The 13559-nt window shown below is 38.9% G+C and overlaps 1 protein-coding gene across 1 annotated transcript in view; it reads right to left on the bottom strand.

Annotated features, from left to right (window-relative positions):
• SYCP2 (synaptonemal complex protein 2) overlaps positions 1–13559 on the bottom strand; it is an 86045-nt gene that overhangs the window by 49148 nt on the left and 23338 nt on the right. Inside the window, exons 14-22 of the mRNA XM_075072454.1 lie at positions 12352–12500; positions 9412–9486; positions 8012–8167; positions 6238–6337; positions 2761–2936; positions 829–924; positions 647–725; positions 473–530; positions 64–200 (exon numbers count right to left, since the gene is read on the bottom strand). Of these exons, the coding sequence (XP_074928555.1) occupies positions 64–200; positions 473–530; positions 647–725; positions 829–924; positions 2761–2936; positions 6238–6337; positions 8012–8167; positions 9412–9486; positions 12352–12500 (1026 nt within the window). The remainder of the gene's footprint in view (positions 1–63; positions 201–472; positions 531–646; positions 726–828; positions 925–2760; positions 2937–6237; positions 6338–8011; positions 8168–9411; positions 9487–12351; positions 12501–13559) is intronic.

The raw sequence follows: 13559 nt of genomic DNA, 5'->3' as shown, positions 1-13559 counted from the left end.
TGACTACCAAAAACTTAATTTGCCATTCATAAAAACTTATTACTAACAGGGCATAAGCTTAACCTTGTTGGAATGTATGTCCTGATGATGTACTTCTCTTCTGCTTGTCACACTTTGTTATAAGCTTTTCAGGTACAGAGCATGCATGTTTTTTCCAGATTTTATTTTCATCAGCAGAACTTTCCAAAAGACCAGGCAATCTACAAAAATAATCTGTTTTTATTTATACTAAATTGAAGAAATTTGGTCATTATTGCTAAATGTAATAGGTTTACAAATAAAAACATTGCTGATTAATTAATGTTAATATAAAAATGTAGGGCTGGAAGAGATCTCTGGAGATCATTATCAAAATCTCAGAAACACTGTCTTTGGCAATACTTGCACATATAGCTTTTAAAAGGTGGTGTTTTTTTAGATAAAACAAACAGTTATTTAGCATTTTTTTTTTTTTTTTTTTTTTAATACTTACAAAGGTTTGTCATTTCTGCCTACTGGCTGAGAATCGGGAACAATATCTAATAGTTCATCTAAATGAAACACATTAAGTTTGATATTAAACATTAATTTTCTCAGTTTCTTTCATAAAAATATGAACACAGAATGATTTAAAAGTAATATTGTCAAAATTTGCAGAAATACTTACGTAGTGTTTGTTTTTGGCTGGTCTCACTGTCTGCCTCATTTTGTATCATTTCCAAAACTTTTTCAGCTGACATATGCTGCTGAAAAATTACAAAAAATATATTGGCGTGGAGATATACAAAAATACATTTTATTTAGAATAGAAGTTTTTTTTAAATGTTAGAAAATAATGACTCCCAAAACCTTTTCAGGGAGTTTTGCCTCATTTCTGATTCTTGTTTTGCTGATATTCTGCTGAGTCTCACAAAATACATTGTCCGGTAGAGAGTCATCTCTACCCTAAAAAGCAGAAATCAGTCATGTTAAGTAAGGAAGTAATTTTACTATTAAAGAATAAATTTTGGAAAACTATTTTTCTGACTCTTACAAAATGTTTTTCAGACAGCATGGTTCTACCCTGAAAATTGTTTTGGAATCCCAAAAGATCATTTTTACATATTCATTGTGTCTTGGGAGTTTCTATATGACATTTGCTCAAGTTGAAGTAAAAGGATGTTTTTCCACCTTCAAGTCCCACAAACTCAACACAGTTCTGACAGTCCAACTGAGATATTTTCATCTCACACCAGTAAGAGAGATTCTTTAGGGCAAATTATACAATCAGCTACACCAGTGCAAAATCAGTATCTTCAGGTTAAATACTCACAGGATCTGTGCAACCCCATTAACCTTTAGTTTCAGGGTCTGAGCCAAAGCACAATGAAATAAACAGGAGTGCTTCCATTAACTTCAGTGGGCTTTGGGCCAGGCCATCAGTTTGCAGAAATGTCAATGATACCATATGAAGACAATGGCATTTCACAGATGTAGATGATGCTATTGTTTGTTCCTTAAAATATTTCATGACAGTGGAGTTTTAATAAAGTTGAACAGTTTAAGGGATGGTTTTCCAGAGAATTAGGTGCACAATTAAATTAATGCACAAAATATGCTCATGCAAACTCAGGGATTGTATATAGCAGGGCTCTGCAACCTTTCAGAAGTGCTGTGCCGAGTCTTCATTTATTCATTCTAATTTAAGGTTTCGTGTGCCAGTAATACATTTTAATGTTTTTAGAAGGTCTCTTTCTAGAAGTCTATAATATATAACTAAATCATTGTTGTATGTAAAGTAAATAAGGTTTTAAATATGTTTAAGAAGCTTCATTTAAAATTAAATTAAAATGCAACCCCCCCGGACCGGTGGCCAGGGCCCGGGCAGTGTGAGTGCCACTGAAAATCAGCTTGCGTGCCGCCTTCGGCATGCATGCCATAGGTTGCCTACCCCTGGTGTATAGAAACAAGCCTAATCCATTTGATCATGCAACTATCTGATTTGCCCAAACATCTGCAGTGATTGTGTTCACAAAGTAGAAACACAATCGGACAACTAAATTGTCTAAAAATGTGGCACTAAAAATTTTTAGTTGTTGTGTTTTGATAGCATTGCAGAGGTAGAGGCTGGATATAAATTGGCCACACCTTTATCGTCTCCATTTCTTTAGATTCGCATTGTCCTTGAAACTTTTCAATAAAAATGTGTTCACTTCAAAGAAAGTCTGTTTTGCAATTTAAAAATTAATGCATGTAAATGTTTTCTGTATTAAATGTCAGTAATGTAAAAAACTATCCTATTAGTCCAAAAAAGCTCATTAACCTTTGAACACTATAGCATATGGGGACTATTACGCTGAGTGAACTGGAGACTACAATGGATAAAAAATTGACAGATCATGTATAAGGTTGGGAAAGGAAAAAGCAAGTTTACCAGAGGGTGAGAATAGGTATGGTCAGCCTTAAGGGATAAATGCAGATCTTAGAATAATTTTACAGATGCAAGGTGGGTGAGGTATTACCTCACGCATTTTGTTTCTGTAATATCCTGGGACCAATACAGATAAAACTGCAAACATAATTTTATAGGTATCCTTGTTTGCCAGTAGGAGTACTGCTTAGTTTTAGCCAGCTGAAAGTGTGAATCTGAAACAAGACAGGATTTAGAGGAAAAAAGGATTTAGAGAAAAAAAATGGAGATCTACAAGATCACTTTTGTATCAGCACAAAACCTGATGAGACTAATAAGTATTATGAAGAAAAGAAAAGATGAAAATGGATTATTCTTTTCTAAAAACTTACTTTTTCTGCAGCAACGTTACGCCTTTTAAGAGAGTCAGCTATAGAAGATATACGTGGTCCAGTATGCTCTAGATCTAAATTATTTATTCCGCTCTCAGTTATTCTGGTAATGTTACTTTTTTCAGAAGAGCTCATCATTTGCAAAGGCAGTTTAAAGCGGGCCTTTCGGGGAGTTGCTGAAAACAAACCAGAGACTTGTTAATTTTACTTTTGTCCATTAAAATTATTGTGATCTCAGTGGCATCACAACATTTAAAGGCTGTTTCTCATCATTACATTCATTTAATAACATTTTAAACAATTTTAGCCTAATTCTGATATCACACAAGTGAAAATCAAAAATACTGCCAGTGAAATTAAGGAAGCTACACTACTGGATAAGAAGACAGGGATTCTGTGTACTGAAAGAGGCATGAGTCCTGTGAAAAAAGAGCACGTGATCATGTAATTAAAGTCCGCATCATAATACATATGCGTAGATGAATCAACCAAAAGTAGCATAGGCAACCTTAATTCTGGCATTTACTAACTTTTGAAAGCTTGGCTTTGCAACTTCATTATTCTTTTAACTTATACTATGTATAACATACAAAGCTGAGGATACTGTGCATTTAAGGGGATTCTGTGAGAAAGCTAAGTCAATGAATGTTCCTCAGGCCTGGTCTACACTACGCGTTTAAATCGATTTAATGGCCGTTAAATCGATTTAACGCTGTACCCGTCCACACTACAATGCCCTTTACATCGATATAAAGCGCTCTTTAAATCGATTTCTGTACTCCACCCTGACGAGAGGAGTAGCGCTAAATTCGATATTAACAATTCGGATTACGGTTAGTGTGGATGGAAATCGTTGTTATTGGCCTCCGGGCGGTATCCCAGAGTGCACCACTGACCGCTCTGGACAGCAATCTGAACTCAAGAGAGATAATCCAGGGAAAAAACGGAGTGAAAGGTTGTCAGCTGAATGTTTTCCCGGAGTGAAGGATGACTGAGAGATTACACCCAGAAACCCCCGCGACAATTAGATCAACCTGAATTCCCAAGGGGCGGGGGCGACTGCGGGAACTGAGATATGGATACGCTTGTGGGGAGACAAATCTTTTGTATCCGAGCTCCACGAACATGCCAAAGCGTTTGAAAAAAAATTCTCAGGGTACACAGCGCTGCGTGACAAGCGTATCATGGGAAGCCAGAGACTCAAATGGACGCTCATGGACGAGGAGAGGGGGGTACTGAGGACTCCAGCTATCCCCAGTCCACAACAGTCTCGCTGAAAGTATTTGCTATTCTTGGCTGAGCTCCAAGTCTGTACTACGCTTCAACCCAGTGTCTGGTGTGGTTCAGGCCAGCTCCTCAAGTTTCTTCCCCCCCCCCCACCACATGAAGAAAAGGGAAAGAAATCATTCCTTGCTACTGTCAATGTCAGCCCTATGTTACTGAAGCTGCTGGTAGACGCGATGCTGCCGCAGTGAAGAAGCAGTATCCGCTCCTCCCCTCCCACCCGGTGGTAGACGGTACAATATGACTGATATCCGTCGTCGCCTCAGCCGTGAGTGCTCCTGGCTGCGCCTGAGGTGAGGCTGGCCGGGGCACCTGGGTAAAAATGGAATGGACTCCCAGTTACTCCCAGTAGATGGTCCAGAACGGCTGGTAACCGTCTTTCCATCATAGCAACTGGGGGCTGAACTTCATCAGCCCCCCTTTCCTGTGTAAAGAAAAGATTCTGTACTGCCTGGACTGTCATAGCCCAGGAGGCTGCCTCCAAGTCTCTGTTTCTTTTCCTGCATTCTTTATAACTCATGACCCAAATGGGGGTGGGGGGACACACTGTCACGGTAGCCAGGAAGGTGGGGAGGAGGAAGCAATGGGTGCGGTTGTTGAAGGGGCACCCCCTGTGAATACCGACACGGGAGCCAGTGTGCTCTGCTACACTGGTCCTCTAATACACTTGCCTCTTATTCTAGGCAGGACTGACTATTTTTAGAAACCATAAGGGAGGATTGACTCAGTCCCAGTGAGTCAATCCCCAATTTTGCTTTCAAAATTTCAGCTCCAGGGGCACTCATGATAGCAGCAGACAGTAACAGAGAGGGAGAGATAACCGTCATCTCATTGCCAGTTTACTCTGGTAGACGGCACACGAACGACCGGTAACCGTCTCTGCTATCATTGCAAAGCAAGTGATGCTGCTGTGTAGCGCTGAGTATCGCATCTCTCTCCGCGGCATCCAGTACACATACGGTGCCATAGGAAAAAAAAAAAAAAGCTGAACAGGCTCCATGGTTGCCATTCTATGGCGACTGCCAGGGCAATCCAGGGAAAACGGAGTGAAAGGATTGTCAGCTGATGTTTTCCGGAGGAAGGAATGACTGACGAGATTTTACCCAGAAACCCCTCGCGACAATTAAGATTCAACCCTGAATTCCAAGGGGCGGGGGAGACTGCGGGACTATGGGATACAGCTATGAAGTGCTACCCACAATGCAACGCTTCAGAAATCGACGTTAGCCTCGGAGCATGGACGCACAACGCCGAATTACTGTGCCGAGTGTGGCCGCATGAAATCGAATTTATAATATCAGTTTTATAAAACCGATTTTAGCAAATTCGATTTTATCCCGTAGTGTAGACGTGGCCTCAATCACCAGTTCCTCTCCTCTCACATTTGAACTCCTACTGACCTTTCTCCTACGCAGCTTCTGTGTAAAGGGAAAGGACCAAGTGATGGGAGACTGCTAGTTGGTTTGCCAGTGGGAAGATGGTAGATCCTGGAGGTGAACCAGGAGTGACTAGGGAAAGGTTCTCCCCTACTTCCTCCTCAATCAGTGATTCTCTTCTGAAGAGAATGTAAGCAGTTCTGGACCCGGTTTCTTCTACCCAGACCTGCAGTGCTCCCACACCTCATCAGTCAGCAAGATAGTCAGATTGTTCTTGAAGAGACACACAAAAAGTGTTAGGGAAAAAGTGCTGCTGAATGACTCTGACAAAGCTGGTGATGTGCCTTGTCAAGAAGACAAGAGTAAAGTTTGGTTGATGAGTGTACAAATGTGATTCACTGTGATTGCTGTAGACATTGTACACATTACTGAGAATGCTGCCCAATATCTTTATGAAATACCACTTATTTATATTTGAGTTTCCTGACAATGATACTTAATATGCCAACGAAGGTGGAAGAGTTCCTTACAATTTGCACTTCAGAATCTCTTCAGCTCTTTGGGTAGTATGGCATAGAAACTTAAGGATTATGCATTTGCTGGGGAAATCCAATGAATAACATTTTAGCCTTGTTTCCAGCTCCACAAACATATCATAGTTCATGCCTGATTGTGGTAACATAATGCAAGTTTTTCTCTTGGCAGTGTTAACAATCAGCGCATAATGCCTTGGGTAAAGAAATTAGTTTAAATTACAAGTAGAGGACAAAAACTATTTTAAACATATTTTTAATATTAAAAATAAATACCAACTTACACGTCTTGACAAATACCAATGGGCTCCTCAGAGGCAGTCTACCAGTTCCTGGGACAATCACTGATGCTTCAGACACTTTCCTTTTAGTAGGCGTAGTAATCTTGAAATGCATAAAAAAAACAAACAAACAATTCATTTTAATACCACAGCTTAGGACACTTTTTTATATTTTTTTTACAGGTTTTTTATATTTCTTGAAGTCATTCAATATTTTAACTATTAGTATCTCAATTTTTGCACCCCGTGCTGATGGCAGTGTTTAAAGTTTTACTTCTCAAATACTAAGGGAATAATGTGACATAAAATAATGAGTTTTAATTAGCATGTAATTTGTAATTGAGATCAGGTGTTGGGATTTTGTGAAGTAATTCAGCAAGGGACAAATCTTCTTCTCAATACACAGCACAAGTAACTGGATGACTACAAGGAGTTCCACTGGTGCCAGAATCCATCAAGTAGGCTATGATGAAGCAGTAGAGCCACTCAGTTGCTATATTTGTAACTTTAAGGCTGCAGAACCACTGTGTGGAATAATGACTAGTGGACCTATGTACTCACAAATTCACTGATTCTGTTCTTCCCATGGCCTAGTTTACAGTATCCCCTATCCACAGGAAGATCCATATAGAATTGTGCTTTGCATACACAAGGGATGCAGATCCTCTTTACAGGCTTCTCACATGCTCACCTAGAGCTGAACTCTGTGTGTGAGTGTATGCATGCACAAGTGTATGTGTGAGAGAGAGAGAAACATGACTCTAGTGAGAAATGTTAATACTGAAGGTTATTAACAGGCCAGCAAGGGGCTAAAATACACTTAAACTTCCATCTACAATGGGATATGCAAATATATAAAAAAAAATTAAGAAAAAATTCTAAAAGATTCTTCTCAGAGTTGCAAGGGGCCTGTTTAAAAATAACATTTTCTACTGTATTAATTTTTAAACCAAAAAGCAAAAAATTCAGAAAGATGGTTAACCTTCAATTATATAGCTTAGTGATAATTAGTATTAAGTTAAGTACCAATGTTGGCATGAGAACAAATGAACATAAACTGGCATCATCAAGTTTAGGCTTGAAATTAGATGAAGGTTTCTAACTATCAGAAGAGTGAAGTTCTGGAACAGCCTTCAAAGGGGAGCAGTGAAGGCAAAAAAACTACCAGGTTTCGAGACTCAGCTTGATAAATTTATGGAGAGGATGGAATGATGAGGTTGCCTGCAGTGGCACATAGCCATTCTGCAGCGGCTAGTAGCAAATATCCCTAATGTCTGGAGATTGGACACTAGATGGGGAGGGCTCTGAGTTACTACAGTGAATTCCTTCTCGGGTGTCCAGCTGGTAGGCCTTGCCAATATGCTCAGGGTCTAACTGACCACCATTTTTAGGGTCGGGAAGGAATTTTCCTCCAGGTCAGATTGACAGAGACCCTGGGGTTTTATTTTGCCTTCCTCTGTAGCAAGAGGCATGGGTCACTTGCTGGTTTAAAGTAGACTAAATGGTGGATTCTCTTTAACTTGAATTCTTTAAATCATGATTTGAGGTTTTCAGTAACTCACCCAGAGGTTATGAGTCTGTTACAGGAGTGGGTGTGTGAGGTTCTGTGACCTGTAAAGTGCAGGAGGTCAGACTAGATGATCATTATGGTTCCTTCTAACCTTGAAGTCTATGAACTGCAGTGTAACTACAATATATTAGTCATGGCTCTATAACTAAGAATTTAATTTAATTTTTATTTATGCTAAACTATTTCTGTTTTGATAAACATACTTACCTTAGATTGAATATTTTTGTAGTTGTCTTGGTTAGTTTTTTTATTCTGATTCCTTTGTTGTACAGGAAGTTGTTGTTTTGCAGACTTACTGGATTTCCCTTCCATTCTTGATTGTTCTTTCAAGCAAGGTGACAATTGACTTTCTGGTACAAGAACCTACTCAGTATTTTGGGGGAAATGACATCACATGTAATGTTTAATATATTATTTAAAATAAATTAAAAAAACCATAATTCCATAAAACCTTACTTAAATAGTAGCCCTGTTAACATCAGTTAAACTTTTCACATGCAGTATGACTAGACAAATGGGACAGTTTACAAGAACAAGCCCTAATTAATACTGCAGGATTAATCACTGTTTACAATCTTTTGTATGTGACTCTGGTCCACCACTGCAGCTTCTCTCACGATTGTCTTCCTACATGCGAGGTGAGTAGGGGTTTATGTGGAATGTGGCACAAAAAAGTGAAGGGAAAAATACAGAATGAATTGAGACACTAAAAACTCTACTCCAATTGGTTTGCTTTCAAAGTTCTTGACTCAGAATGTTTTATGATTTCCTCTGCAGTTCCCCACATTCTTACTACAGCTGTATATTTTGGCCTTGTCTATACTACATTTTCCTCCTAAAATTTTCCAGTGTTGCTAACATTGCAAACAATGTATTAGTGTATGTCAGTGGTACTCACCATACTTGTATAGGCCAGTTACAAAAAAGTGTTAGACAACCTAGTTGTTAAAATGCCAGCAGCTTCTTGAAGCCCCGTCTACAGCATAACTCCCACCATTGCTGCCACTGGTGGGAAATTTAAGGAGTGTGGAAGACTAGTGGCTCCAATTCGGGAAAACACTTAAACATGTGCTTAAGTCCATTCCTATTCAGGAAAACATCTAAGTGCTATCCTGAATATGGACAGTTTCCTGAATCATACTCATTGTTATCATAGCCACTCAGTGTGTTTTCTTTGCATAGATTTTGTCTAAACAGCTTTATGATTTGCATGTTGCTGCAGCATTTTGAAAAAAATAAATACAAAATTTCTATTTAAGAAAACAAAATAAAAAAAAAGTTTGTTATGTTAGTTGTTTATCTATTTTCCAACCATTTACTATCTGCCTTAAAAGCCCCTCTGTTCTTACAATGATTTATAACAACCAAACTGGCTAATAAACAAGAAAATTGCTGGCTATTGGAGATCAACAACATACGAGAAATACCACGTTAAATGTCTTTAGGTTGGATCATGATCGCTATAACCAACAGAGAAATCCATTTAACAAAATTCACCATTTGTGGCAGCTCCTCTCAACTGTGTAAGGCCCCAGAAAAGACACATGATTTTGGTTTGAAAATCCTCACGATTAAAATAATTTCCCAACCAGAACTGTGTAACGTACCTGTGATCCACTTTCATCAAAAATTATATGAACTGATGTTTTGGCAACTGATGTGGCTTGCTTCTTGGTAAATCCCTACAAAACACAAACAATTAATGTAACATATACACTTGCTCTACCTTCTAAATTTTCTCATCTTTTTATATGAATCACAAATAAGATATTAAGTTCACAGGGTTATATAATCCTCAACAGAGGTTACTCCCACATAGGGGAAAAGACTTCAACTTTGCACCAGATAAATTTATTATGAATTCTTCCATCATATGGCGCTTAGAGAAGAGCAGTTTGCTAATCCACACAAGTAATAGGGAGTTAAATTTTTCAAACCAGCAAATCTTAGGATATCCAGAGGCACATGACCATCTATGTGGAGTCCCACAATGGCTTTGGGTCACAGAAACTGCTGGCTCCTTGGCAGCAAATTCTCCTGGTGTGGTTGTGCTGTCAGTGATTCCTCTGGAAGCCACTGGTACTAGAATTCCCCTTATGGGATGTTCCGCATCATGGAGGCGGGTGAGGTTCATTAATGTACTGCTAAAGAATCACTATTATGTTCACAGAAAGCCCGCTACGTTATGGGAGAGGTGATGTAGAAAACATTTGTACCATTCTTTCTCTGCCTCAACTCAAAGATCCCAAATCCTACAGAGGGACTTTTGCAAAGTTGAGAGAAAGCCACCAAAGCAGCACTGTTTTCTACTGAGGCTCCCCCCACCAGGATTTGACTGCTTTCATTCCCTCCATCTGCAGAGAAGGGTGGGACAGTATGGTCCATGTTTTGTATGGCAAGGATGTTGGTCCACATTCACTTGTAAGAAATGTGGTACACTGAAATACATGACAATGAAAAGAATGAGAATGAAGTTCAGAAGGAATCTCTGGAATCTTTAGAAATGCCTTTTCTTATCTAAGAAAAAATAAAACAAAAACGGACCAAAAAAACTTCACCACAGGCATTCCAAATTGTTGTTTGTATTTAAATAATCTGTATAGCCTATGAAGTTGATTAGGCAAGGTTAACATGTAATTGGAATCATAGGCGCCAATAGGGAAAAAATGGTGGGTGGCAGCCCCCTCCCCCCCCCATCAACTCTCCCCAGTGCCTCCCACCTGCCGGCAGGCCCCGTGGATCAGCACCTCCCCTTTCTTCCAGTGCCTCCCACCTGTTGCAATCAGCTCTTTCGCGGTGTGCAGGGAGGCTGAGAGGAAGGGGAGAGGAGCGGGAATGGGGCACACTCAGGGAAGGGGGTGGAACTGGGCGGGAAGAAGCATGGTGGGGGTGAAGTGAGAGTTGAGAGAAGTGGGGCGGGGCCTTGGAGGAAGGGGTGGAGTGGGGCCGGGGCCTGGGGCAGACCCAGGGGTCGAGCACCCCCTGGCAGTTTCAAAAAAGTCAGCGCCTGTGATTGGGGATGCTTTAAGTATTAACAGCTTTGCTACTGTCTCATAAATCAGGTATTTCTGGAAATATGCCCTTCCACTGTTGCCCTGTGTGCCTGAATTAAAAAATCAACACTGAGAAATAAAGCTCCAGCTCTAACTAGCAAAAAGTGGCCCATTATGTTTTTTTAATCCTGATCAATGGAGATAATGAGCACTTTTGTTCATTAATAAGAAGCTCAGTTCCTCATTAGTTTTTTTAGCCTGAAGTTTTGGCAGTTGGGGAGACTTTTAGAAGAGACCTACTTTAAAAATTTGCTTCCAGATGGAGAGCTCGTGTATTTGGTTTTAGCCTACAGCAAACTCTTATGGCCAAGTTGTAAATGCCTGGAAGTAAGGAAAGGACTAGCTGGCTAAGAGAAAATATCATAACATGGGATATCAGATCTAGGGCACTAGTGACTAAAAGTAGCTAGCATCTCTTTGTTATTTTATAGCCCACGTGAAATAAATTGAAGATCGTAGTGTAATTCCTAGTAGACAGGTGTCCACATAATAAAAAGAAAATCATCATGATTGGGATCATTGATGTTAGTCTTAGTAAAGATGGCAGAGACTGAATGGCATGGAGAGTGAACTAGACTTGCACCTCCAGATAAGACTGAGCTGAGGCATGCTGTATACAGAGGTTTGTACTGCTTGTGTGTGACAGAGTGCTAGGTATGAAACCCAGAGTCAGCACTCTGTTCACAGCAGCTCCAATCAGGCAAAGCAGATTGGAGCTGACAAGGCAGACTTGTGCCTAATTTGTGGATGGGGCAGGGCAGAAAGACTAATTAAGCCATTAGCCAGAGCCCACAAATAGACACAAGAAGGAAGTGAAAAGGGGAGAAAGCAGGTAGTGAGAGGAAGAGAGATACTGCTCTCTCCCTACTTGTAAAGGCACTAGGTATGGTGGGATTCAATTATAAATAAACTGTACAGGGTGTTGAACCAGCACAAGGGTCTCTGTGTGATTTGTAGACAGAGTCAGAAGAAGGCCCTGTTACATTCTGAATTAAACTAATTATTTGGTCTAACATTAGTTCAGGCCCAGATTATTAGAATGGAAAAAGATCTCTGTTCAAAAAGACACACAAAAAGACACTACCTAGTTGCTAGCCTGCATGCACAATTACTAGGGTTGTGCTCATAACAGTGGTAAACACACAGTTAAGTGTCCATGTGAATGCATTCGTTGCCTTTGCATGCATCCAATAATTGCATACATTTTTTCAGACACACAATACTATAAATCTTCGTCTCAACCTCTAGCATCTCCAATTAAACTCCCATTATAGCCTATTAAATTCAATTGTAGTATATTTTAAAAGATGTTAACCCTTAACAGAAAAGCTTACAATGAAAACGCTGGAGCATCTATTGTGAAAATGTTTGCAAGCATCTCAATACAGAACAAGTATCAATAAAGAAACCATTTTAAAATAATAGTTCCACAGTAGAATTTTTTGTTCCAGCTGGACAGAAAATGCTGAAAAAGGAAGAAAATTTCAGTCTTACCTTACATTTATTTGCACCATAAACCTTTCGGGCCACTTCCATGATTTCCAAGACAGGATCAAAATATAGCAACATTTGCTCCCCTTCTTGATTACCCACAGTTACTGGATTTTTTAAAATTATTGTTAGTAACTTCTTTGACTCTTTTTCTGCATAAAGATGAAGCATTCATTAGGCTTCAAACACTTCTTGTTTAGCACTTGAAAGAACACGAAACTCAGCTGAAATGTAGAGTTCTCAATTTGCCTATCTGCTGCTCTCTAATCAAAGCTAAACCGGATTGTATTTACATGAAACAATTCAACGTTCAACTGTATGAAAAATCGTTATTTTTCTAACAAATAAAAGTACTTTAAACCTTCAAAAATTTCTTTAAAAATATATTTATTAATTAGTCTGAAAACGCAGTAAGTACTGTAGAAAGTACAGTTTAATTCTTTACATTTTTTATAATGTTCTGGAAAAAGGGCCAGATTATTCACTGCCTTGAAGTTAGTGTAGTTGATAACACCTCTGTAAAATGACAAATAGGTATAAAATACTGACAGTGTTGTACATGAGTAGAGAATTCCAACCTGATAACATTTTGCACCCGTTTTGTAAAGGTTTAAGTGACTACAAGGCCCTGAAGAAATCAAGCCCAATTAATATTTATTTTCTCTTTCACAATAACTATAATAGCAGAACAAGTTAATTTTATACTCCCAATAAAATCCTTGCAATACTATTACATTTTCCAAAATTTTGCAATAATTTCATAAACCAGGATTCAAAGAGTTTTATAATGTATAATGCATCACTCTTTCATGCGGTGGGCTTTTCCTTAATACATGTTTATAAGAAATTTTATAACATTTTAAAATAAGTCAAAACTGTATATTTAATGTACATGTCCAAATATAATTAATTATGCAAAGAAATCATAATTAGCCACTTGTGGACAGTTACCCAAAATATATATGCAGCTGTGGTAACTGCACAAGCCAATTAAGCATGCATTTTGCAGAGCAACTGCGCAATGAATGACAAATCAGTACCCATATAAATGCAAGGGTTTGAAGTTCCTGAAAGCAATGAGAATTTTGCTCATTTAAGAACTGAGTAAGGACTTTAGGATTCAATCCAGAGTAATTCAGAATACAAAATTAATTTATAGTTAGGTAGACAGAATAATTCAGGAGTAAAAGGATACATTCATGTCTGTCAAT

This window comes from Chelonoidis abingdonii, chromosome 14 (genome assembly GCF_003597395.2).
Source record: "Chelonoidis abingdonii isolate Lonesome George chromosome 14, CheloAbing_2.0, whole genome shotgun sequence".
Lineage (NCBI taxonomy): Eukaryota > Metazoa > Chordata > Testudines > Testudinidae > Chelonoidis > Chelonoidis abingdonii.
The sequence above is the reverse complement of the archived record's forward strand: the minus strand, read 5'-3'. Positions and strand labels throughout refer to the sequence as shown.